The sequence below is a fragment of the Sinocyclocheilus grahami genome, unplaced genomic scaffold (genome assembly GCF_001515645.1).
Source record: "Sinocyclocheilus grahami isolate Dianchi unplaced genomic scaffold, SAMN03320097.WGS_v1.1 scaffold552.1, whole genome shotgun sequence".
In the NCBI taxonomy this organism is placed as follows: Eukaryota; Metazoa; Chordata; class Actinopteri; order Cypriniformes; family Cyprinidae; genus Sinocyclocheilus; species Sinocyclocheilus grahami.
This window is the reverse complement of record NW_015505731.1, coordinates 145,513-170,316: the sequence shown is the minus strand read 5'-3', so window position 1 is coordinate 170,316 and position 24,804 is coordinate 145,513. Positions and strand designations below refer to the sequence as shown.

General features: G+C 36.0%; 1 protein-coding gene across 1 annotated transcript in view; it reads left to right on the top strand.

The window, feature by feature from the left end:
- cpne5b (copine Vb) overlaps window positions 1-24,804 on the top strand; it is a 195,182-nt gene that overhangs the window by 48,748 nt on the left and 121,630 nt on the right. The window contains exons 2-4 of the mRNA XM_016238961.1: window positions 8,763-8,803; window positions 9,965-10,011; window positions 23,749-23,852. Coding sequence (XP_016094447.1) covers window positions 8,763-8,803; window positions 9,965-10,011; window positions 23,749-23,852 — 192 coding nt within the window. The remainder of the gene's footprint in view (window positions 1-8,762; window positions 8,804-9,964; window positions 10,012-23,748; window positions 23,853-24,804) is intronic.

Below are 24,804 nucleotides of genomic sequence, written 5' to 3'. Positions count from 1 at the left end.
GCGATACTCATAATGGATTCAGCTTTTTGCAGCTCGCAGCTCTTAAAGGCTATAATTAAACCTCTAGTAGGATTCCTCACAGCCTGGAGAGAAAGAAAATAACATTTGCTGAGCTTTGGACAAGATATTCTGATTTTCAGTAGGTGTGAAGACAAGGACATGAATAGAGTTTAATGATGGCACTTGCTGTCATAGAGTTAGCAATTAATAAAGAATGGCAGGTACTCATGCTGAGCCATCACTATGATATAGTATATCTGTTCATCCTTGGGAGGATGTTACTTAAAAATGCATTTTACCTGGTCTTGAGTGCTTGAATATTGCTAGATATGATTAGCAAGAGGTTTATAGTTTCAGCAAAACAAGCAGAAGGTTTTGTTTGGTTATTTTCTGAAAAATCCTCCTCTTTTTTGAACGAGCCCTCGCAATGTCTTTCAGCAAGCGTGACGAAGAAGATCAGGCTGGTTATTTGCTCTTTGATATGCAGAGGACAATACTTAAAATTAATTACATTTTGGGCTGTTGAAAAGTGGATAAGTAATTGAAATTAAACTCAACAAGTGAAGAGCGTAATTTACTAAGATAATCATCCACACCTGCTTCATGCTTTTTCAACAGGCTTTTTGGACACAGGCAAAACGTTTCACACGTTATTCTCTAAATTCTTTAAATTCTCGATTAAAAGCTCCTTATTTCTCAAATTCATTGAAATTGGAGATGGTGACATGTTTACATTAAAAAGTTGTGTTTATGACAGCGGGGGAATGGGGGGCTGATATTATAGAAAAGATCCTCAGATCCTCATGACTGTGTGAGAAGTTCAATAGGTTTCTTAAAATATCAAATAATTTGTTCTTTTCATGGTAAGGCAAAGTTAGACCAGCTTGTAAAATGTAATGCAGTGTGACTCATTTGTAAAAAAAATTAATAATGAATTTACACATTTTTTTCCCCGATAGTCCACTTTAGACATTCTTCTAACTGTAAGTTACTTCATGTAACATTTCTCTATACGTAAGTATAAGTAACTAACTCTCATTAGAGTATTAGTAGATTGTTAGGTTGTAGTTAGGCTTAGTGGAATAAAAGAATATTGACATTAGAACAACATACTAAAAATGAAATGTTTTTCCTTTGCATTTTTTTAAGTTTTCCATACAGACGACAACATTGTGAAAACAATCCAGTCATACAGAATCCGTGAAAATAGCTAAAAACGCTGTATTATCAAGTACTCACGCTATAGACTGAACACATAATACACATGCACCACGTTCACAAATTCACATTTCTGTAGTTTACACAGAGACGATAATGGTATAGTTCTCAAAAACCCTTTTTCAAAAGTTTGGCTTTATAGGACCCCAAAATACAGTTGTCGTGTAAATGAATGGCTAAAACCCCTTTGAAATACCGTATTGACCCGGATATAAGATGATGTTTTTTTCTTGGAAATACATCTGAAAAAACGCGGTCGTCTTATGTTCAGGGTCTAGACTTTGACATGTCAATAATACACCCACAACAATAGGTGGCGCCAAATACGAGTGTGCTATGAAATACGTAATGTAATGCGTGTTGTAAAGATCGCGAGTAAAAACAAAAGAAAAGCTTACAGCTGCACGAGTCGTGACTGTCACGTTAGCCTGATGGGACCAAACTCTCTTTGTGATTTTAAAACGTAAGACAGTACCCAGATTTGAAGACTACAGTAAGATTGAACTTCTACTGTTAATGAGATTTTTGTAGGCTACTATTAGATGGATAGCCTAAATGTCCCAATTCAGATGGGCTACCTGTTTTTTTTTTAATGGTATATCAAAAAGTATATATATGGTATATATATTTTTAATGTAATTGGTACATTTTACCAGTTTTTACCATACTTTAAAAACTAAAATTAAATTAGGAAAAATATGCAATATGAAAATAATTGAAGACAAAATGTGTTTTACTGAGAAAAAACAAGATTTGGTTTTTAAAAAGCCTTTTTCCAAAAGGTACATCTGGAAAAAGGGGGGTCGTCTTATAATCAGGGTCGTCTTATATTCGGGCCAATACGGTATATATTTTACTACTTGATTACACCACATTACATGCTTACATGCTTAGAGTAACTTTTCTCAAAAAAAATTATGTTTTTAAAGAGCACATTTCTAAGAATTTAACACATTTTAAGCTCATTAATTATTTTTCTTCTGATTTGTCATTGACCCAGTTTTTGTATCTAGCAGCACATCACATGAACATCACTCTCTACACTGGTGTTGGTAGTCAAATGCTCATTTGCATACATTTTAACTTTGCTCAACTTTGTTTTATTGCCAACAGTTGCTGTCGCTCATCTTGCCTCAAATCTTCAACTCTCATTGAAAATAAAAGACTTCTGGTAGCTTTGTCACAGCAAATAACTATGTATATGCCTCTGTGTAAATGCCATGAGCATTTCTTATTTTCATGTTAAATATACTAAGCATAAACAGGGATGAGTGTTATGGATGATGATGAGTTCAGAATAAATTTAGTCACACAGATCTCTAAATGTTTCACAAAACCTTATCTGTCATCTGCATTTATTCTGCATGTGAGAAAAGTAATAATGTCGCTGACATTTGGCCTCTGAGCAACCGTTGATGAAAAAGCAGGGCAGATTCATTTCCATATTAGAAATTCAGAGTGAATGAAAGAAGAAAAAATTGTTTGGCATTTTCTGAAGGATATTGCAGTGCTTGCAAGCCTGCAAAAGAATCACGTTCAAGTTTTAGGTAAGATTAGATTTGGGTTTAGTTCTATGAAAATGCTGCATTAGATATGCTTTTTTTCAGGATGCACCCAAAAATCAACACATAGAAAGACTACTGTGCCAAAAGGCATTTTTTTCATGTTCTTATACTTGTTGTAGGATACTACTCTTAGATTCCTTCCTATTTAAAGTGATTCTATTTAGAATGAGCCCTTGCATAAGTTTCCGCTAAGAAAGTTTGGTGCCAATCAATGCGTACAGGATAACGGAATGACAGGAATACATAAAATAAAATGGTCTCTGCCATTTTTAAAGAGTCTTTTATCTTACAAACACCTTTTTGCTTCTGTAAGTGATGTTACTGACAGCAGTTCATTACACCTGTCAGACTCTGTTCCGTGTTTTGCTCCCCACGTGTTCCATGACCTGGTTTTCCCATGTGTTTTCTGATGCCCTTTTTTGGTTCTTCCTGTTCCTGTTCTTATTATGTATATTGTTTCATTAGTTCCAGGTGTGTCTCGTCATCCCATCTTCTAGTTCTGTGTATTTATAGTGAGTCCAGTTCTTAGTTTGGTCGTCCGGCATTGTATGTGTCAACCTCTCCTGCTACGTGTGTTTTCCTGGTTCCCTTGATGTCATTAAAAATCTCCTTGTTGATGTACTCCTCGTCTCCTCGTTCCTCGCTCTGCGCTCCCTCTCAGTAGCGAACGTGACAACACCACAGCGCCATTCAGTTAATCTGCAACAAAAATGATCACCTGTCTGGCCTCTGACACTGCGAAATGCCTTATTTAAACTTTATTTATGAATGAACTTATTTAGCTGTGCAAATGTGTAATTTACCTAAATTGTTTCCTTAATTAGAAATTTGTTTCTGACAATTTTTCATTTTATTCGGCATGGGTAATATTTAATTGCCCCCCCATATACAATGGTCAAGGAAGTAATAACTAAAAAACAACGTACAGTTAACACCTGAGGAGGATGATGAGTGGAAAATATATACATACATATTTTATTTATTTGTTTTTTACCATTATTTTTTTCTTTCCTTTTTATTTTTAGCTATTAATATATTATATGATTATCTATTCATATAATTCATTTTGATTATTTTAATAATTGTATTTATTTTGTTATTTTAATTTGTTCAGAAAATTACTTTAAATAAAAAAATGTATAAAAAAAATCATTAACTCATCAAAAAGTATGAGTAGAGTAAACCGTGGAGTGTAAAATAAGCTATAAATACAGTAGTTAAAATAAATATATGCTAGATCACAATTCAGTTTATACTATAAAAAGTATACTATAAAGATAAATCGGAAAACGTAACCATAAATGAAACACCCTGAAGTTTTGTACGTCAGCGAGAGTCCACTTTTTTTTTTTTCTGCTTGTCAGTTCCTGTATTCCTGATGGCTCAGGCCAACATGGTAATTATCGTCTGCAGTGGGCATAAACACAGTTGATTAAGGAAAATGAGAGGATTATGAGCAGGTTCCTGTAGATGAGGTGAAGCAGAAACTTGCAGGGTGAAGGCCTTTCCAGGCGGCTGCTGAGAGAACCTATAATCACAGCTGCTTTCTTAGTGAGAGCAAAACCACACATTTCCCTCTGATCATCTATTCTGCTTGAGTCCATCCTGAGTGTGTGTGTGGGTATGTGTGTGTAATCCTCATAATAGAAATGCCATTTCTGATTTAGACTATGAGATGTGATGACAGTCGTGCCGCTGGGAGTGAGGCACACAGCTCATATCAACAGAAGTGAAACTCTAGCGCTGGAATCAATATCTGTGTTCATAGTTTACCGCAGCTGATCAAGTGTCCTCATATCTGGAGAGCAGAGCGTGTCTTCAGATCACTTTAAAAGAAAATCACTTTACTTTTATAGAGTTTTATTATATGGGTATATATACAGTGTATATATATATATATATATATATATTAGGGGTGTAACGATACACGTATTTGTATTAAACCGTTCGGTACGAGGCTTTCAGTTCGGTACGCATTACAAACTGAACGATTCGATTCGTTGGACTAATTTAGAAAATAAACAGCTTAAAATGTGTGAAATATGATGTTCTCAGTGCCACTGTGCTCAACAAGGCAGTCCAAACGACGTAACAGGCAACGTGCTGTCTGCTCCGTGATAACCTCCCCTTGCAGGGGTGCATCGAAAGACGATGATCTTGTATCGACGATAGCCAGCGATATTGTCAAAAACATCAATTGTTGGCAATATTAAGATATTTGGCATTTCCAATTAATTTAGGCCTGTTACATTCTTATTTTTATGAGGCCTATTATTATTATTATTATGAAGTTATTTTTATTAGGCCTAATAAATTAAAATTAGAATAACAATATAACAATTACCAAATAACTGACGTGCTGCACGGATAACAAAAGATTAGACTAAATATTTTCTCCTCAATTAAAAAAAAAAAGAAGGTATTTTAATATAGGCCTATTAGCTAAACAATGATTTATAGGCCTACAATTAAAATATTAACACTGCAGTCATCAATACAAATCAATGAAATAAAAAGCTTTTATTTCAAGCACCAACTTTCAAAAACAACCTGTTTAACACAAAATATGTTTCTTCACATTTTTTTCACTATGTAATATTAGAAATATTAAGGGAATAAATTAAAACAGTTAGCTATATACCGTTAGCATATGTTAGCAGAAGTAGATTCGTCTCTCGTCGTCATTATTCCGTCATTCCGTTTTTGCTTTCACTTACTGCATAGTGAAAGTTTGCATGTTGCTTGTGTGTGATATCCATTGGCTCGCCTTCATGGTTTAAAACAGAAATATTTCCAACATTGCGACGTAACCAATTGCCCCCGTACCAAACATACCGAACCGAACCATGACACCACTATGTTGTATTGAACCAAACCGTGAATTTTGTAAACCATTACACCCCTATTTTTATATATACAGGTGCATGTCAATAAATTAGAATGTCGTGGAAAAGTTAATTTATTTCAGTAATTCAACTCAAATTGTAAAGCTCGTGTATTAAATAAATTCAATGCACACAGACTGAAGTAGTTTAAGTCTTTGGTTCTTTTAATTGTGATGATTTTGGCTCACATTTAACAAAAACCCACCAATTCACTATCTCAACAAATTAGAATACTTCATAAGACCAATAAAAAAAACATTTTTAGTGAATTGTTGGCCTTCTGGAAAGTATGTTCATTTACTGTACATGTACTCAATACTTGGTAGTATTGGCATGTCACCAAAACTGTGGTGTGTAGAAGCAAAGTCCTTTTAAGACAAGTCATGTCACACGGGGGCCATCTTTGAAACGCCTCTCGGGCATGCAAGTGCTCCTATATCTTTGAATGGGGAAACATCAAATTCTCCAAAACTGTTCACTAAGCTTACGATTAAATTTCATATTTGAAATTATTTATATTTTAAAACACTGCATGATTATCAAAAAAAAAAAAATATATATATATATATATGTAAGTCACACACTGGGCAAAAATGCAGCACTGCCTCTAGGAGAAGTCATAGGTATCAGACACCAGACTCGTCACGTTCAATTCAAGCAGCATCCTAAAACTGTTTATTTAACCACCAAACAGACATAAGTTTCCTTCAAGAATGAACAATGTGGCATAAATGAGTTTGAAGTTTACAAAAACAGAGCGAAGGGAAAGGGAGTGCGATCAGTATTACAGCTCTCTATGTGAAGCATACAGTATTAGAGCCACAGAAAGAGCACAATACATAATTTATAGCCTAGGATGAAGTCATTATGTACATTAACAATTATTTGGGACAAATATAATGTAATTTAATGGAAAAGTATGTGAATGGCGCTCTGTTACACGGCAGGATATTCTGTCGGCTGCATTTAAATGCACATTTGAAGTTTACGCTCTGTGCAGCGCACAGTGTCACTTGTCAAAACAAACAACACATGCTGTCAGTGATTTCCGCCTCTAGAGGCCACTCTCGTACATTGATTTTTGCCGATAACCGATAGTTCCGCCAATCAACTATCGATGCCGATTAATCTGCAATGATTTGGTCGACCTCTAGTACTGAGAACTAACCAGTGCTGAAACAGGGGGTTTCATGACCCTTTAATATATAAACATAACACGTTTTTCTTAAATATATACAGGCATGTTTGTGTATTTATATATACAAAATAAATATACAAAGTACACACGCATATATTATGTAGACAAAAACTTTTATTTTGGATGCGATTAATCGCGATTAATCGTTTGACAGCACTAATATATATATATATATAGGGAGTGCGATCAGTATTACAGCTCTCTATGTGAAGCATACAGTATTAGAGCCACAGAAAGAGCACAATACATAATTTATAGCCTAGGATGAAGTCATTATGTACATTAACAATTATTTGGGACAAATATAATGTAATTTAATGGAAAAGTATGTGAATGGCGCTCTGTTACACGGCAGGATATTCTGTCGGCTGCATTTAAATGCACATTTGAAGTTTACGCTCTGTGCAGCGCACAGTGTCACTTGTCAAAACAAACAACACATGCTGTCAGTGATTTCCGCCTCTAGAGGCCACTCTCGTACATTGATTTTTGCCGATAACCGATAGTTCCGCCAATCAACTATCGATGCCGATTAATCTGCAATGATTTGGTCGACCTCTAGTACTGAGAACTAACCAGTGCTGAAACAGGGGGTTTCATGACCCTTTAATATATAAACATAACACGTTTTTCTTAAATATATACAGGCATGTTTGTGTATTTATATATACAAAATAAATATACAAAGTACACACGCATATATTATGTAGACAAAAACTTTTATTTTGGATGCGATTAATCGCGATTAATCGTTTGACAGCACTAATATATATATATATATATATATATATATATATATATATATTCCATTTGCGAATCTTGCAAACCTCACTGTATGCAAGAGCAGCAATAACATTTTCCAAAATATCTACTTGTGTTTCACAGAAATTCAGAATGACATGAGAGTGATTAAATGATGACAGTATTTTATAAATAAATAGTATAAATTCTGGATGAACTATCCCTTTAACTTTCAGGACAATCTCCACGGAGAATATAATGTTTATTTAAAAAAAAAACTGCTCTGACAGAGAGCAAACACCTTAGAAACAAAAGAATGATTTGTATGATGGTACAATCACAGTAACATGTAATACTGTGGTACCTTGATATATAAGCTGGTACTTCATTCGGGGGCACTAAAGTGATTAAAAGAATACCATTACCACGGTATTCAAATGCACAATGTGCAATGCCAGGAATTATATCATGGTATATCCAAAGCGAACATTGCTAAGGTACATGTCTAAAAACATGTCCAAATTGAAGTAAATACCTCCATGAAGGGCCGTAAGCCAACTGTACACATGATCATTAATATAAGTAATTTTGTCATTGATCATGTGATCAATTGTGTATGTCCTCACGATTATTACAATTGCAACTGTGAAAACTTTTGTAAAAGTCTGTTAAAAGTAATTAAAATGTCATTATGCAATGTTTTATAGCGTATTTCAGTGTCAGATTTGCACAGGTTTAGATGTCAATGTTTTAAACTAAACCTATTCTTATTTTCATGCTTATAAGGTTAATAAACTTGGTTATTGAATTGATTGGACAACATCATTTTTAATTTTTTATACTGTTATTGTTTTTGTTAATATTTAGAATTTTTCATTTTATGATGTGCTTTCTTTCTTTCTTAATTATTATTGCACTTGTAGTTTCAGCTTATTTATTTCCAGTTAGTAATTTTTGTCATTAATTTTAAGCTTTTTTCAGTTACCTATGCAACATTTATAACTGTTGTTTAGTTTAAGTGTTAACATTTTCTTTTAATGAACTTGTCAAAAAGCCTCTTCAATAAAGCTTCATATGTCAATGTGTCACTGATAGCATTTAATCGTGCTGTCAGAATTATACTGATCTTGTTTTTTTTTTTTTCTTTCTCCACAGGAATCTTTTAGACAGAGACACGTTCTCCAAATCTGATCCACGTGAGTACAGCCAATGGAAGATGAAACTGAGCTATCGTCTCTTCATTTTATATTCTTTCTGCATTAATTAGCGACCCCCACTCGTTTTCTCTGTAATCTCTTGTCTTTCGCCTCTCATCAAAACATCAGCGTGATTCTGATGAGTTCTTCTCATCTACAACGCTCTGCATGACTCCAACGAACCTGAATGAAAATGAACTCAAATGCGCAATGGCAGCAAATTTCATAGAGACCCTTTGAAGAGAACTGGCAGATTGAGCTGAAAAAGAGAGAGGGAGAAAAGAAAGAGTTGGATGGAGATTCAGCGTTTTAACTAAGTGAATCTCTTTCCTTTCTGAAAGAAATATCTCTTTATTGCTCATCTGCTAGGGGTTATAATAAAAGAAATAGTTAACTCAAAAAAATTTCAATTCAGCTCACCCTCACATTATGTTCAAACCAGTATGATTTTCTTTCTTGAAACACAAAAGAGAAATGTTTAAGTATGTATTGAAATCATAATGGCTACATAATGAAGATAAATATAGATCATATTGAAAGTGCCGTATAGATACGCATTATGAATCTTGTAAGTGGTGTTATATAAAAATAAATATTAAAAGAAAAAGAAATTAATGTAATATGTTACCACATATTTTTTTTCATCTTTGATGTTTATTACTGAAATGATCCCAGCATTTGGCAACAGAATTCCAATTGATTTCCAAATACTTAAATAATACTAAATACTAATACTAGAACAGTTTCCCATCCCTGCTGTTTGTTAATGATGTCACAGATGTGTTGCAGTTTAAAGCGATATATTTGAACGGACTCGTGCGGATTTCAGTGAATAATGACAATTTTTAGTCCGTCTTAGAGATGCCAAAAGTACCGACTTCAGTACCAGTCAGTATTGAAATTTTAAAACTGTCAATTTCCCGCTAGCATTTGAGCACTGCTGAGCGGATTCTTAAACACAGCTGATTGGCCATTGTGTTCACCAATCAGCGGTGTTTAAGAATCCGCTCAACAGCGTTCATTTTCGTTTATTTTGCCAAGTGTATCTTTAATTTTCGATTTTGGTTTTGGCCCAGAATTTTCCTTTCGGTGCATCACTATTTGAAAGGGTATCGCCCCAATCACAGCTTCAATTTTTGCTATTTTTGTCCTTTTTCACAGTGTGCGTCTTGTACACTCAGGGTGTGGAGACCAAGCAGTGGAGAGAGGTGAGTGTGCACACACTCACACACATACACACACACACACACACACCATGAGTGTTCCCAGCTTGCATTGCTATGGTTTCATCTCTGGTGTTGTTGTCCAATCAGGCGTGTCGGCTCTCCCTGCAGCAGCATGCAGTCAAACCGCTGTCTGTTCTTCTTCTTCTGTAGGACATCAAAACACATCCAGCATCTTATCACTAACAAGCAACACCCAGTTCAGTGCCTGTACAACAGCTCTCTATTCTGTCTCGACCTGCTGTACTGAGCGAGTGTTGTTTATCCAACGGTGTCTTTATAACGATGAGTCAGTTTCTGTAGTTTCCAATTTGAAGTTATGAATCAGAAGAGGACTGTCCTGCTGGATGGTGCAGATTAAGCTTTGGTGTTTTTCTCATTGGTTAGTGGTAAGATCTGTTACATGGTTGGTCATTTTACCCTCTAAATGTTATTATAAGTATGATAAACATTATCTTTAGTAGCATTAAATGACCAAGTGGCACAAATCCTCTATTGCAAAACCATCAAAACACATCCAGCATCTTATCACTAACAAGCAACACCCAGTTCAGTGCCTGTACAACAGCTCTCTATTCTGTCTCGACCTGCTGTACTGAGCGAGTGTTGTTTATCCAACGGTGTCTTTATAACGATGAGTCAGTTTCTGTAGTTTAGCAATTTGAAGTTATGAATCAGAAGAGGACTGTCCTGCTGGATGGTGCAGATTAAGCTTTGGTGTTTTTCTCATTGGTTAGTGGTAAGATCTGTTACATGGTTGGTCATTTTACCCTCTAAATGTTATTATAAGTATGATAAACATTATCTTTAGTAGCATTAAATGACCAAGTGGCACAAATCCTCTATTGCAAAAATGTACCTATAAATGTAATTCACTTCAGTTTTTAGCTGAAATGAACACTAATGGCAGTAAAACACCAACAACTTTTATTGCTTTTCATGCAAATAATTATCTGGGCAGATGATGTACTACCATGATATAACCTCATAACAGTATAACCATAGTGCATGAGTTGTAAACTAATACATTTTGATGTTTGCATCAAATAACCAGCTCCATATGCACAGATTTTCTGCTGTAGTAAACTTGCTCGGTTACTCACCTGGTACAGCTATGCACTTGCGATCCAAAGCACTCTATGTATCCTGTGAAACAACAGTCATGATTAAAGAGCTCAGACTTGTAGAGGCAAGATGAAATGGCATGGTTGCTTCAGCAAATGTGTTTTTAGGTCATGTTTGCTTTTGTTAACACTATCGATTAGGTTTATGGTAGAGTTTAGTGATATGTTATTATTAAATGCACTAGATCATTAACCTTTTAGTGGCATTTCATTTTTCCAACTGCTGTGATACGTTCGACAACTTTGCTATTCACGTTCATCCGTTTCAGACAAAATAGCCCCACTCACTGTACATTTAAATATGTACGAAATATGTATGAAATATAAAAAAGAATATCATTTTGTAGAAATATCACCCCAGGCATGTTTTTCCAATGAGCCTGGGTTGAAATTATTCAGGGGGATCAACTGAAAGACATTTTTGTGAGTAATTTTTGAAGAACAGTTGGATATTGTATCAGGCAACTTAGATTGCCTAAGCAAAGTGAGCTAACCTCTATCTTAAAGACTTATCTTAAAGTCTTTTTTGCTATTGTGTTATGTAAATGAGCTGATTTCCATGCTTTAAAGTGCTCCGTTTTAAAAGTGTATCCATATAATTGACTTTCTTCTGTGGAAGACAAAAGAAGATATTTTGAAGAATGTTCACACTGTTCTTAATGATAAAAGCAAGCAGATACTACAAAATGTTAAGCATATGATGATGACGAAAAAGCACAATAAATGTATCATAAAAGTGGTCCATATGATTCATACTCAATATTTCAAGTCTTCTGAAGTCATGTGGTAATTTTTGTATGAAACATTTAGGCGGTTAATCCTTAAAAAAACATGGCAATAATGCCAAATGCCAATAGTCTTTTCACTAATGTGCCAAATGAGACTGAGAATTAATGATTTTTGAGAGCTGTAGTGGGAGGGTAAGATCTTCAGTTTAAATTTCAAATCTTCTGATGAAAATATAACACACATTACAAGTCATATGGACCACTTTTATATGAATTTGTGTTCAACAGAAGAACGCAAGTCAATAAAGGTCTTGAACCACATGAGTGTGCAGAAATTACATAATGCTTTTCTTTTAAAGATGGAGACTTAGTATATACTGAAACAGAGAGTGACATTTTGTAGTCATAATCAAAACTGTTGTATGAACTTCAATGTAACTGCAACTGATAAAGAAATCATGAATGTTTTGCCATCTGAATTTCAGATCTGATATGAAATAAAAACAAACAAACAAACACACACCTCACAAAATGTCAAATACAACCACAAAGGTTTTGTATATAAAAAAATATATTAAAAAAATGTCTTATCCAGTGGCAGATGATTTTGCTCTGTCCCCTGACTGTTAGATATAAAACTGAGAGCTGAGGGCTGCCTCATACACCTGCATAATATTTGTAGGTTTTCTTGTAGGCGATGATAGCTCACCATAGCAATAAATCCTGGCATGCTTAATTTCTCAGCTGTCTATTTTTATAAGCACTCTGCTCATATTCAGTGGGAATAGCACAAGAGACTGTCATTAAAGAAGTTAAGCGATCTGAATGAAAGGTTAATTTTTGGATTTTGTTTAAAAAGCTTTCATTTATATTTTATAATATGTTATGGGACATTCAGTAATAACATGAAGGATATAATCTACATGCTATTTTGTTAGAGTTCAGTCTTCGGGTATGACAGAGAGGTATGGAGCTTATAATATGACAAAACTAATTGAATTTGTATTGTGTAAATTTGAATTATTGACAAGTGTCATTTAACAAAACTGAATATTATGTGGCATTTAACATAGTTCTGTTTTTTTACTTGAATATTAAACATTTGAAATTGAACACAACTGAATATTTTTATGGCAGAGTTTTAAAGACATGTATTTTCAAACAGCGAATTTTTTGTTCTGAAATCTTAGACTGCAAATATCCAGTTTTTAAAAATATAGCTTCAAGTTTTCAAGATGAAGAGGAAATTCGGAACATCAAATTCAATATTCAAAAATTAAATATGCAGAAATTCAGATCGTATAGAAAGTAGGTCAGAGGTAATCCACAGAGAAGAGTAGATGATCTCCGAAAAGTCAAAGTCATTTGGGCCAGTTAGTAGTTTTCTGGGGTGAACATGCGGTTTAAGATCTACCTGATCATGAATCGCCCAGAGGTGGCCTAAGTGATTCTTAAAAATTTATGGTTTATATACTTATATGTTAGGTTAGCCTTCTCGGCATGTGAAACATTTGTCTAAGCCAGTGGTTCTCAACCTTTTTTACTCCAAGGCCCCCTCCTCTCCAAATAAAAACATACTTTGCAAAAATGTCACTGCAGATATTCTTTACAACTTAAAAGTGGCTACTTAAAAGTACGTAAACCTTAATTATACAGTAACTTTAACAAATAAACACAAGTCAACCAGCCATACCAAACAAGACCACAGGGAGACGCCAAAGGACTGCATACACGGATCCATGCAGAATGACTAAACACACCAAAACACAACTGTAAAATGAAACCGTTCTGAATGTGTGGAAACTCAGCGATCGGAAGGCGGGTCGATGTCATCATTGAATAGTTCCTCTGTCAGAATAAGTGAATTTGAAGCCTTTTATGCAAATATTTACATAACTGATCCTCAGAAACTTCTCCAGAACTTCTTCAGCGAGCATCAGTTTTATGTTATAAAACACTTGCTGTACATTACTTTTGACAACTACATGAACATACAGAACCGTGTTCAAGCAGAAATATGATGTTATAGCGATCCATACGCCATGAGTGCAGATAGGTTTGTTTGCGCATCAATAATAACGGACACATGCGCGCCTAGTGTATGACTCCTGTATGTCACTATACTAGTCTTTACTGGGCGGCGCTAAGGGCTAGCACCCCCATACATAAAAAAGATTAAATAAAATTAAAACATTTGACTCACATGGATAACCCGTGCAATGCAATACGGGACGTGATTTGCAGTCATTCGTAATGTCATAGCATTTTATTTAAAAAATGGATCGGTTCCTTGTGCCAAGCCTGCCCCCGACTAAAGATTTTTTTTCTAGTCAACTAGTCACAAGTTTATTTTAAGTTCTTTCCGCAGGAAAAAAATGCAAGGGATTGATCCATGTCATACAGTAAGCATGATAATACTCCCAAACTCCTAAACACTTGAAATTAGCCTATATAGCGATTTTATTATTCATATAAAAATAATCTATTCTGGACGCTGTTACAGAGGACTACAAGACTGTATCAACATACAATCCTATATTATGTATGTATATATATATATATATATATATATATATTCATTATATAATTATATTTATTTTATATTATATTATATATTTTATATTATATTTTAGGGCTGTCAACTTTAACATGTTAACGCATGTGATTAATTTTATAATCCTTAACGCTTTAAAATAAGTTTACACAATTAACGCAAAATTACTGAAGCACAATTTCTATTCTAACCCTTTAACCCAGTTTTGCTTCTCTGCTTGTGATCAGATCATTTTAAGCCGCTAAACTTCGGGAAAGTTTTCAGTCCAATGATCCAGTAAGCCAATGCATCCAAACAATCCGTCCAAAACAGTGCTAATATAAAGGAAACCAGGCTGATTACATCAGAGATTGCAGAGAGAACAGAGACTCGTGTTGCGTTTTCAGTGAATTATTCATTCCATTGTGTTTCGCTTTTAAACACGAGCTCTGTCATAAGAGCGCGAGCCCTCACACATCGCGCGGTGTGAAGTACAGATTGAACGGATTGTCAACACAACACATGCAAACTATGTTTTCTCGGCTGGATAACCAGTGTCTCGCTAGTCAATTTTTGATGGATGAAGACTGGAATCAAGGTAAAGTCTATTGCGGTGACGTACAGGAGTCGTACAGTAAGTAGGCGTGAGTCCGTTAAAATAATATGTGTATCAGTGCTCTTGACGCACTGATCGCACATTGTATTTATGCACAGGCACAGACATTTCCGTACATTCACGCTGTTTCCACACACATTCACGATAATGTTTTGATTTGTCATGTGTATGTTGCTGTGTTTAGTTATACTGAATGAATCCGTGTACTGTAGTAGATATATGCAGTCAGCAGGCAATTGGTTTAGGTTTATTTTGGCATCTCCATGTGGTCCTGTTCGGTATCACAACTTGACTTCTCTAAAATTTAAAAAAGCTCTTTGCTGTTGCACTGTACACATACTATACAATTCAGATTTTTTTTATTTGTTTTCTTTCATATGCTTATATGGGCTCCTTATATCATTTGGATTTTGGTGTCCTTTTGGAGTTCTTCTGGAGTCCTTTTTTGGAAGGACATCTAAATTTATCTTGAAAAAAGCTTGCAGAAAAGACAGATTTTTGAGAATCACCTTTCAATCTTTTGGTTTAATTTACTGGATATAGCAAAGGATGACAATATAAACATTTGAAACAAGATAAATGGTCTATGCTTAATTTCATGAAGTGTGCAATTAATCACAGAAAAAGTGATTAATTAGATTATTTTTTTTTTTGTATATATATATATATATAGCTTAATGTGCATTATAGGTTATAAAGCGGAAATGAATGGTTATGGTCATACTGTAATGTTTGTTCACGGTGCCTTCAGCTCAAAACACAGTTGACAAACATCAGCATGTATTCCGATCACGGAATGATGCAAAATTGCATTAATAACAGACTTATGTATGACACTTACACCATGTCTAGATCAGACACGAGTAGTGAGACGCATCTCGACAGAAGACAGCAGAACCCATTTATTATAATCAATACTGTCTACATTGAATGCAGAATTCCCAACAGCAAATGGATTCCCCGTTATTCCTGATGTGGTCTAAACTCTTTGCAACGGGCACTTTGTCACTTCAAGCAGTCGTGTCCATATAGTGCCGCATCCAGTGTAGGAAATATCACTGATCATAATCAATGGGCTGTACTGTCTTATTTGCTTTTGCTCACATTCTGTGTAGACACGGTGGCATGCGAATCACTTTTGCACCAAATATACTTTAAAACAAACACCAGAGACCGCTTAGACAAATGTTTCACATGCTGAGAATGCTAACCTAACATATAAGTATATAAACCATAAATGTTTAAGAATCACTTAGACTACCTCTAGGCGATTCATTATCAGGTAGATCTTAAACCACACGCTCACGCCAGAAAACCACTAATTGGATTACCTCTGACCTACTTTGATCTGACCTACTACCTCTTGATTATTTATTTTAAGGATGCACCGATATGAAAATTTTGGCCGATACGATAACCGATTATTCTTTATTTTTGAAAGCCGATAACCGATATGTTGGCCGATAAATCTATATCCAAATTGTTACATACTTTTTGAGAGCCTGATTACAAAAAAGGTCTCATCATTAAAAGCCACATCCCAAACACTTCAACATAAGCAGCCTAGTTTGAACGGTGTACGTTTTAAAAATATTTTTACTCTCCAATTACCAAATTTTGTCATAAAAAAGTCTTACAAATAAATAAAATAATGCATAAATAATGCAAACAAGTCACTGGACATCATTACACGTGTAAAGAATCAAAATGAATGCGCCACAGATCAATAAAACAGAATTGTATATAATGTTATATACACAACATTCCCAATCATAGTTATTAATGTTGTGCACTGCTGTTTGAGCTGCGTGCGCTGAGCTAAAGACGATCACCGGTAAACTGAAGCGCTCTTTTAACTTAACCAAACGCATTCTATATGAGATAAATCAGATATACATCAAATAAACACAATATTACAACGTACAATTGCACAAAAGGCTGCAAACGAACAGCGCGCATCTGAAGTGTCTCTGAAGGAAATAATGCATTATTTATCGGCTTTAAGATATCGGCCAAATTTTCTTATCAGGCCGATATATCGTGCATCCCTAATTTATTTTAAATAAATGTACCGAGATAAAGACCCAGATTTGACAGTTTTTCATTTGGTATCAAGTGGTGACCCAGCAGTTTCCTAATTGCTTATTTTCCAAAAGTTGCAAAATATACTTAAGATCAATCATTGCACCACTGTACCAACATAATGCATAATGACATATTGTAAATTAAATAAGAACACTGGCCATTTTATGGCCAGAAGCACAAGTGTAATTTACTAACCTATTACAACCACTGTCATAGTCAACCAAATTTTTACATTATTACCATGTAAAATAATAAATAGGATATAATCTACATGTTATTATGTAATATGTAATATGTAAAAAAAGGTGATCATTAAGATCCCTTTGTCATTACATACTGTCTTAAGCTCACACTGGCTTATGTGTGCAGTCTGAAGATATGACAGCGCTGATCAATACGGGTGACTGTCTTTCATTGGTAGGTGTGTGTGTGTGTTGTCACTGGCAAGTCAGTGGGAGAACCCTGGTTTGGAAGAACCCTGGGCAGGGGTTTCGTATAACCTTTCTGTACTGAATGAAGTATGAACCAAATGTTTTTCTTAAATTTTGAGGCCAGTTAGATTATTAAAAAGCTTTATATGGACCAGGAATAATGTATAACAATAACAACATGGTGCATTAGTTAATAAATGTTTAATTTTTAACTTCAATATACAATTTGTGACCCTGGACCACAAAACCAGTCATATGTCATGCCCACAGACTGTTTTGTGTTTGTTTTCCTCCCCCACGTGCTCCATTCCTAGTTTTCCCTTCATGTCTGATTGTGATATTGATTCCAGGTGTTTCTTGTTAATTTCCTCGTTTGGTTCCCAATTTAAGCCCTGTGTTTTCCTGAGTCCCGTTTTAAACATCTACTCCATGACCTATGTGTGTGTTTCCCCAGTTTTGTTCAATAAAGACTCTTCAAAGATTCTCCCTTGTCTCCGCGTCTCCTCGCTCCGTGCTCTAACACAATAGGCAAACCGTGACAGAAGACAGGACCTAAAAAAACAGTAAGCGGCGCTCCTTCTCCCCGTGTTTTTGTTTCCGTTTTGAAAGTGCTTTGTTTTCCGTTCCCCCCCCGATCAAGGAAACCACCGCACAATTCTCTGCCCTAGCCCGCAGGGATCTCCCTTTTGTTCAGTTCGCCCAAGAATTCTACAGGCTCGCCGTTATGACGCCGTTGGATGATGCCACGCTAAATTCGTTGTTCTGGATCGGGGCCAATTACCATCACCCCATGGACCTCCCAGACACCACAGGACTGAGAGAGTGTCCGGCTGAGGTCTGCATTCCCGTGGCTCTCCCGTGGGAACCGCGGGACCTGACCAGATTTTTTGTGCAACGGGATTAAATTTCCGAATAAAATGTGGTAGCGGTCAGTAACTCTTGTGTAATTTGAACGGGAGCGAGTGGTCTAACAATATCCCGTTCCCGACGTCCATTCAGAACAGCATATCTGCGCTTTATTCTTATTGACCACCGGTACAGCCTGCACTCGGTCTGTTATGCACGCGCTGTATGCATGCTTTCCACGTCACACGTTTTATTTGCGGGGTCTGTGAACAGCAAATGCATAACGATGCTCAGAGCAGGCTGTACTGGTGGTAAATATACGTCCCTCAGACAGAACAGGCAGGTTGTCGATGAGTGACAGAGCAGAATAAGGATGGAGCAAAGTGGGGATGCGCTGTCCTTGAAGGACGTTCAACTCGGTTTTGTTTATATTTAGCTTAGCTTATCATTTTAAATGACAGATGTCGTATTTATTTATTTTTCTTCTGCGACACTTTTCCTACTGTGTTCACAGAAAAATGTCAAACGAATTTAGTATTTTGACAAGACGAATAAAAATATTTTTGTACAACCTAAATTTTTGTTTTTTTCTCTCTTTGCGACACTTTTTCCTATTGTGTTTCCCCGGTTTTGTTCAATAAAGACTCTTCAAAGATTCTCCCTCGTCTCCGCACTCCAACACAATATGCAAACCGTGACATCATAAGGGTAAATTTTTTTTAAATTTGAGATTTATACATCTGAATAAATACGCTTTTCATTGATGTATGGTTTGTTAGGATAGGACAATATTTGGCCGAGATACAACTATTTGAAAATCTGGAATCTGAGGGTGCAAAAAAAATCTAAATACTGAGAAAATCGCTTTTAAAGTTGTCCAAATGAAGTTCTTAGCGGTGCATATTACTAACCAAAAATTAAGTTATATATTTACGGTAGGAAATTTACAAAATATATTCATGGAACATGATCTTTAATTAATATCCTAATGATTTTTGACATAAATTTTTTTTATAATTTTGACCCATACAATGTTTGTTTGGCTATTGCTAAAAATATACCCAAGCAACTTAAGACTGGATTTGTGGTCCACGGTCACATTTGCTCTTTGTCTTAAAATGTTACAGACTAGTCCTGCTGTTAGAACTGTTGAAAATGCTATTTTATAAGGTAAATCTGTTGGATAATAATAACTTTTATTTAAAACTATCTAAAAATATAGTACATCATTGCTGCCGGGTCATTTATATTAATAATACAAGGAGGACTTTGCAAAATAGTTCACCTAAAAATTAAAATATATTGAAAATAGCACTGGGGTGAGACGAACAATACCAGATGGGAAACGAGGGGCAGAACACACAGGAAACTAATCGGACACACCTGGGATCAATGGAACAGAACGGGAAACACCTGGAACAAATGATAACTATAAGGACAGGAACGGGAAGGACCAAATAAGGGAATAGGAGGAACACAGGGAAAAACCAGGACATAGAACACGTGGGGAGCAAAACAGAAAACACGGAACATGGTCTGACATTACTCCCCCCTCCCGGAAGGCGCATCCCGCACCATAACAATTCCACCAGTGAGGGGGGGTGGGCGCCCTGGAGGCTGGTGCAATGACTGGGACACGGGGAATACCTCCAGGGTGGATCAGGCAGTCCAGGGTACCATGGCGGCACAGGGAGTTCAGGGGCCATGGGGGAGCAGGCAGACTAGGAAGCCATGGCAGAGCAGACAGTTAAGGAGGCCCTTAATGGCGGATCAGGAGACTCGGCGCGGCCTCCACGGATGGACCCCTACTACCCCCCCCCCAAAACAATCCTTGGGGAGAATATAGTCTTTAGCGGTCCTCCCTGGGCTTGACTTGGGGACTGGAGCCCTCCTTGGGCTTGACATGGGAACTGGAGCCCTTTCGGTGCTAGACACGGGGACTGGAATCTTCTCTGGGCTAAACTCAGGGACTGGAGCCCTTTCTGTGCTGGACATGGGGACTTGAACCTTCTCTGGGCTAAACTCAGGGACAGGTGCCCTCACTGGGCTAGACTCGGGAACAGGAGTCCTCCGTGGGCTAAACTCGGGAACAGGAGCCCTCTGTGGGCTGGATTCGGGGGCTGGAGCCGACACTGGAGCGAGCATAGTCCTTTGGTGTCTGGGAGGTCCACGGGGGGATGGTAGTTGGCCCCGAGCCAGAACAGAGAATTGATGGTTGCGTCATTCAATGCCGTCGCCGCAGGCAAGCCCGCAGAAATAAGGGAGAAACGAGCGGCGATTTCCATGATCTTGGGGGGAAACAAACAGGAAAACTAAAGAACTTTAAAACGAAAAACAAACACTGGGAGAAGGGGCGCCACTTACTGTTTTGGTCCGGTATTCTGCATGCGTGTCTACTGTGCTGGAGCGAGGAGATGCGGAGATGTAGGAGATTCCAATAATCATAAAATTTATTGAATAGGAGATTCCAATAATCATAAAATTTATTGAACAGAACATCAGGAAAGCACACGTAGCATTGGGGTGAGACGAACAATACCGGACGGGAAACGAGAGGAAGAACACACAGGAAATACATAGGAAACTAATCGGACACACCTGGGATCAATGGAACAGAACGGGGAACACCTGGAACAATTGATAACTATAAGGACAGGAATGGGAAGGACCAAATAAGGGCATAGGAGGAACACAGGGGAAAACCAGGACATGGAACACGTGGGGAGCAAAACATAAAACACGGAACAGGGTCTGACACCATCAAGCTGTTCAAGATATAGATGAGTTTGTTTCTTTATCAGAATAAATTTGGACACATTTAGCATGACATCACTTGCTCACCTATGGATCCTCTGCAGTGAATGGGTGCCGTCAGAATGAGAGTCCAAACAGCTGATAAAAACATCACAATAATCCACAAGTAATCCACACCACTCCAGTCAATCAATTAATGTCTTGTAAAGCTTCATTTCATTTTAGAAGTGATTGTAACTAAACTTATACCTACGGGACGTTCTGTAAAGCTTATCTGAGCTAGTTACAGTAATCAAGGGGGCTGAACTTAGTGTAGGGATCATTCATCAAGTTTTTATGTGCTTCATTTAGGTTTTAACAAGCTGAAATAAAATTCACAATGTTTAGAACACTGAGCACACTGAAGGCTGAAACATCTTGGCATATTCTGTCAACAAACATTTTAATTACGAGGCTTCATTGCTGTCATTCCTGACAAAGTAATTGCAAAGCTACATAGACCTTTTAGTTCTTTCTCTATGCAAATGGAAACATACAGTATAACATTAATATCCAGTCTACAGAGCGAATTGCCATCTATCTGTTTTAGATGAGGAGTGATTATAGCAATTGCACATATTTGTCAATAATTACTAATAATTAAGTCTCTCTTTATATGGCTTTTAGCTTGTTGATTTGAAATTAACAGAGCAGTCTGAAAGGTTCATTTCTACCAGCACAGCAATGCAGTGCTTGTTTGCTAATTAGGTTTTATTCATTAGATGGTTGAAAGCTCTTTGTGGATACTGCAATTAAAGTTGTTACTTAATTGTTGCATGAGTAATTTGAACTCCTGACTTTCACAAGTTTCTGCATTTGGCTTGAACTGTAGTATTTTTTTAATCAGTTTTTCTCGTAAACATCTGTGTACAGAAACTATTACTTATTTTTGTCCATTGATGTGATGGTCATATTATTATTATTATTATTATACCTCCAGATATATGAGAATGTGATTTATATAGACAATTATTTGCTGTTCACTTTTGAATGAACAAAGATTTCAGTGTCTGAAAATAAAATACATTTAGAATTTTTGAGGGGCTTAAATTAAAATATGTTTAGACACTGATTTTTCCTTGAATTTCTAAAAATGTGTGTTATAAAAAGTGTTTAATTTTTTTAAATAATCTAAAATTAATTTACGCAGTGATACTTTTTTCAAAATATTAAAACATTATTAATATTGATTTAGAAAAATCATTGTCATTGTGGAAAAACAAAGTTCAAAGATTAACAATATTTGTAAAAGTATATATATATATATATATATATATATATAATAAACACACACACACACACACACTTTATTTATTTATTTAATAATGATTAAAATGTGTACCTTAGGCTTATTTTTTATTTATTTTTTATTAGTTAATTTTTTTAACCTTAATTGTTAAATTGTTTTAGGGTCATTAAACAAGCTTTTGTTTGCGAAAACATTTTTAAAAAATGTATGGAATTACAGTGAATGGCAAAACTTTGTGTTGCAATTTGAACTAGATTTTAAATTAAAAGCTAGATTTTTTTTACCCTTTAACAGCCGTTCAAATGTTACATATTTAAAAGACATGAGTCACATGACAATTTACTGTATATTTGCTTTAATATCACTTTAACATTAGGTTATTCATCTTTTGACTTGTAACCCCCACCCCCCCACACACCCCCCACTGCCCAATCCAAAAAAATGAGTTGCAAAAGGAATAGAATTCAGTTTGTTTGATTTTTTCCCACCTTGAGTTGGTTGAGAACCAGTGTAAACCATGAAAACACTTTATGATCCACAGAGTAATTCAAACACTCTACAACAGTCAGTTGTTATCATCTAAATATCAGTTCATGGAAACAAACTCTGTTTGCAGGCTGTCTATTCATGTAAACTTTTCTGACACTGAATAATTTATGGTCGACATATATCGCATGAAAAGTCCCCATGCCTGTAGGTGAAATGCAAGCCACTAAACAAATATTGGCTCAGATCAGTTAAATGTCAAAAAGTGGCCTCAGTTCGTTTGTAGCACATTTAGCCTTACAAAGAGGGGAGGGAACCTATCCAATTATTTAGTCTTTTTTAAAGGGAAAAGGGGTTAATGATGGAGTGAGATGCCCCTAGCTGGGCTTCAGAGGAAAATAGCACTCTGTTTGGCTGAAGTCCCCCTCTAATTAAGCAGACATAATTGTCACTGATCTTCAGAGCTGTCGAGTAGCCACAATGCTGTAATTAGTGCTGCCACTGAGGACTTAAAGTTTCACTAAACCTTTCCAGTCCTCACACAAGAGCACACACCTCAGCAAACCAACCCTCCGGCTTTAGACGAGTCTCTGGAGGACAGTAGGAGAGTAAAGGAAAAAGACAGTAACAAGGTAGAAAGAGAGTGAAATCAGGGGGATTACACCAGTTTTTTATTTCTCCACTATTCTCATCTCTGCAGTGTTTTGTACCAAAGTTTTCCAATTCTTGTTTTTTGTCCTCTATTACTCATTGTTACATTTAATTTTCTTACCTTCTTTTCTCTCTCTCTGACCCTGTATCTCCCTCCACTGTCCCTAATCCACTTTCTAGTTTGGAAGAACGGAGGTGATTGACAACACGCTAAATCCGGACTTTGTCAGGAAGTACATCCTGGACTACTTCTTTGAGGAGAAGCAGAACCTGCGCTTTGATTTGTGAGTTCTTTCGTTTGATCCCTGTCCTGAAGCGCCAGATCCACACCTCCATTCCTTTGGAAAACCCTCACACCTCCTCCCACTTCCTGTTTCTTCTGTCGCTGAACAGGAATATTCCAATGCATGGAATGATTCTTAGCATCCGATTTGCCATTTTATTTTGATTTACTTTGACCCTCTTACTAACTTAATCTTAACCTTTGTAAGTGTTCATGCGTGATTATTTTGTGGCCTGTTTAGTTAGGAAATGAGTTGGTGTCACTTTATAGTAGGTGTCTTTAAATACCTACTGTGATAATAAAATAATGAATTGTTTGGTACAATGTACCTATTGTGTTCATGTTAAATTGCTGAACACTTTTTCTGCTCTTGAGGTGGGATGTGGTAGGTTAGGGACAGGTTTGGTGGTATGGTTAAGTTTAAGTGGTATAGGTAGAGTGAACAGTGTTAATTATAGATGTACTGTAGCTACAGATGTAATTACTGGACAATATTTTTAGATATAAGTGCAATGTAAAAACATGAATGTACACCGTAAGTTCATTGTATCAAATGATTCATTTATAGTAGTTACATATAGTAGTTAAGGACACTTAATAGTGGGTCACAAAATTCAATAACTTTTTAAAGAAAGATGTTTTATGTCTTGAGTGCATTTAAAAGAATAAACCTTGAAATAAATTCCTTGAAACACTTGCTTAAAGTTGAAGCATGTAATTCATGGATTCATGAAAATCTTAAGAAAAAATTTCTTAAGGCAAATTCTAAGAAGGTAATAATGTCTTATTTTTCTTAAGAATGTGAAATACAATTCCTGAAATTGTCATATGATGCGATTTAAATTTTTTCTTACTCTTTGGAGTGTTACAAGCTCTTGGTGCATAAAGAAGATCTGTAAAGTTGCACAGACTAAAGTCTCAAATCCAAAGAGATGTTCTTTATAAAAGTTAAG